Here is a 3,384-nt window from a genome sequence, read left to right on the forward strand (position 1 = left end):
ACTGGGTGGCAGAATAGGGCCATGTGACACACACACACACACACACACACACACACACACACACACACACACACACACACACACACACACACACACACACACACAGAGAAATGCACTCACACTTGCGGGTGTGCATCACATGATGATGGAGGGACTCACAATGGGATAATGTCTGGTCCACATTTTAAACATCACATGTGTGGATATAATCTGAGCAGACACACTGGTGCTTTTAGTGAATCGACATGCATCAAAGTAATGTATCTCCAAATGGAACTGCAAACTTTCATTGATTTCTTTGCAAGGTTTTAAAAAAACCTTTTTACGCCTAGTTATAAGAAAATTCTTCTTTGTCGAATGTATTTACCACAATTTGTAGTATTGAGCCTACTACAAGAGTCAAATGTCAAATGTGTTTCTTTACTTATTTAGTCTTCTTACTTTCCCTTTTATCGTCTCATACTCATTTTGATTTCCTTGTTCCTAAATTATTCGACAATCAGCTTTATAGCAAAGCTGGAGAGAGCAGAAGAGTCTTTGTAGCCAGAAAGTACAGGAAAGAATTGCACTAAGTTATAATATATAATAAGGTAATTGCACTTGTGAGTTTTCAATTTTGTATTTGCTTTGACTTTTTGCAGCACTGGATTCAGCTGCCAAAGTGCATCTAAAATTAAGTTAAAAAAAAAACTACATCCATGCAGCTTCAACAGTGAAATGGTTATTTTGCTATATTGCATTAGTATTTACATCACATTTTTGTCTTTGATACAAATACCTAAGTAACTCGACAGCTTTCTGATAAAAACAAAATACTGAATGTATCGATAGGGGTGACATGATACACCGGTATTGACCATAAATGTTACATTTTTTTTAATGAATTATCTATTATTGTTTCATGCTCACACCAACACTGTTTGGAGATGTTGAGGCTGCAAGAATGTCTCTATATTTGTATAGATATCGCGAGATTACCCATATCGTGATTTATTTTGTTATCACAACAGACCTAACCGATACTATTGGCAAATGTAGCTAATTGTACTTGAGTAAGATTTAGGCTATACACCAACAAACAACAAAATAGGCAATTGAACTTTAAATCACAATATGGTATTAAAATATTGACGCATTGATATGTCCTCTCAAGGGCTCAGTAGTAAATCATAACCGCCTGGTCACTATAGAAACATCCAGAATAACATATTTAATATATGTGCATCCAACCATATGCTCTCATTCAGATGTACAGTAATTAGCTATTCGGTGTGTCTTTCAGAAAATCCCCGCACTGGTAAAGGAGACATTCTCCGTAGAGGTTTCTCAATACTCTAATTTCCCCTCCTCGACTCCTATCCTCGACTCCTATCCTCGACTCCTATCCTCGAGACTTAGTGCCGCCCACAGGAGATGCGTTACATCAAACGTCAGACGCGTGTCCGTGGCCCTGCGTGCGTAATGAAAGAGCGCGGACCAATCACAGGTGGGAAGACGGACGAAGACCGTTTAGGGTAAAACAGCAAAATCATTAGCTGGAAATATGATTGGCGTTATAAAAAAACGATATTGTGTTTAGTCAATAACACATTTTTATTATAAAGGACAATCCATGTGAAAATCCCAATGGTTGAAATTTAAACCAGGAAGCAGGAGGATGGACAATTAGCCTATTTGTTTTTTATATGTCCTATACAATCCGCGTTTGGTCTACTGCACATGTTAGTCTTGATTGATAAAGCTCTATACCAGGCGAGATTTTTACAATAAGAAAAGGTGAGGAAAGGACGTTTTCCTCCATGAAAAAACATCTGTAGTGAAATCAGTTTCATGGTCAGGGAGTCAGACAGACACCAGGCCTTGGTTACACCCTGTACGATACATTTCTATATGAAAACACATCAACATACACCTTCATTTCCATTTTACGCACCCTGTTTATCCATTATCGAGTATATTTGCAGTGGGAACACGTCAGTTGTTTCGCGCAGCGGCGACAGCACACACACACACACACACACACACACACACACACACACACACACACACACACACACACACACACACACACACACACACACACACACACAGAAGCAGTGCCTGGGGGAAAAAACAGCTCTCACCCAGGAAAGCACTCTGAGGATGGTCTGCGGCTGTTTGGCGAAGCTAATCGGGTCGATAGTGGACCCGGTCCGGCCCGCTCCGAACGATCCCACTCCGTCCATCTTCACTCTCTCTCTCCCTTTCTGTCTCTCTGTATCTCTCTCTCTCTCTCTCTCTCTCTCTCTCTCTCTCTCTCTCTCTCTCTCAGTACGCTCCTCCCGTCTCCTCACTCAGCAGGATGGATGCGCTGCTCTGCTGTAGGGACGGGTCCTGCGCGCTCACGTACATGAGCGCAGGCACAGAGGAGGACGCGGCGACTTACGGGAGCGTGCGTAACTGGCGACGTGACCGAGCTATTGAGACAGTTATGGGGTTAATTATAACAGAGGTGGGAGAAGTACTCAGATCTTGTACTTAAGGTATCAGAGTGTAGGAATACTGTATTACAAGTAAAAGTCCTGCATTCAAAATGTTCCTCAAGTAAAAGTACAAAAGTATTAGTCAAAATATACTTAAAGTAGGCCTACCAAAAGTAATAGTACTCGTTATGCAGATTGGCCCATTTCAGAATATGTTTTAATTTTAATTATTGGTCATTAAAGTGTTCTCAAAGCTGGTAAAGGTGCAGCTAGTTTGAATGACTTTGTATACTGCAGGGTAGCTTGTGAATTTACTCCAGGTGGAACTAAAGTCTGATTTAAGAGTTGATTATATTTCACATCACTTATCCAAATCTGCAAAGTAACTAAAGGTAAAAGCACACTATATTTACCTCTGAATTGTAGTGGGGTGGACGTATAACGTGACATAAAACGAGTTAATTTACTATACTGTACACCTCTCCAACATGGAATATAATAGTGTATAAGAATTATGTTCTAAGGGTTATAAATAAGAGGGTAACCGACTTCCACTTGGGAAGAATAAATAACAAGGAGGCTGTTGGTTTGTGTTAACAAAATGGACTTGCGGCCATAAAAGGATTTAGTTGTATGCTTCTATAAAGGTGGATGAGTCATAAGAGACACATACAAAACAAATTTGTGAAAATAAAAGCCAAGACTTTTGTCAAGCTCTAAAAAACATTATATAAAAGAAATCTAAATCTAAACATGAGGCACAAAGAACTCAAGCACCATAGACCAAAAATAATATACTGAGTGAAATATCCTTCATGAAAAAAGGCATGCAGAAAAGTCTCATGATGATGTAGCTATGCCAAATACCACAACAGAGAGAAGTCACATGTTGCTTATCATGGGATATTTTCATTTACTGTGA

General features: G+C 39.6%; 1 protein-coding gene across 1 annotated transcript in view; it reads right to left on the minus strand.

Annotated features, from left to right (window-relative positions):
* Window positions 1-2,278, minus strand: part of syngr3a (synaptogyrin 3a) — an 8,662-nt gene extending 6,384 nt beyond the window's left edge. Inside the window, exon 1 of the mRNA XM_010784387.1 lies at window positions 2,124-2,278. Coding sequence (XP_010782689.1) covers window positions 2,124-2,225 — 102 coding nt within the window. The 5' untranslated portion in view covers window positions 2,226-2,278. The remainder of the gene's footprint in view (window positions 1-2,123) is intronic.
* Window positions 2,279-3,384: the final 1,106 nt, after the last annotated feature.

This window comes from Notothenia coriiceps, unplaced genomic scaffold, assembly GCF_000735185.1.
Source record: "Notothenia coriiceps isolate Sejong01 unplaced genomic scaffold, NC01 NC01_scaffold00026418, whole genome shotgun sequence".
Lineage (NCBI taxonomy): Eukaryota > Metazoa > Chordata > Actinopteri > Perciformes > Nototheniidae > Notothenia > Notothenia coriiceps.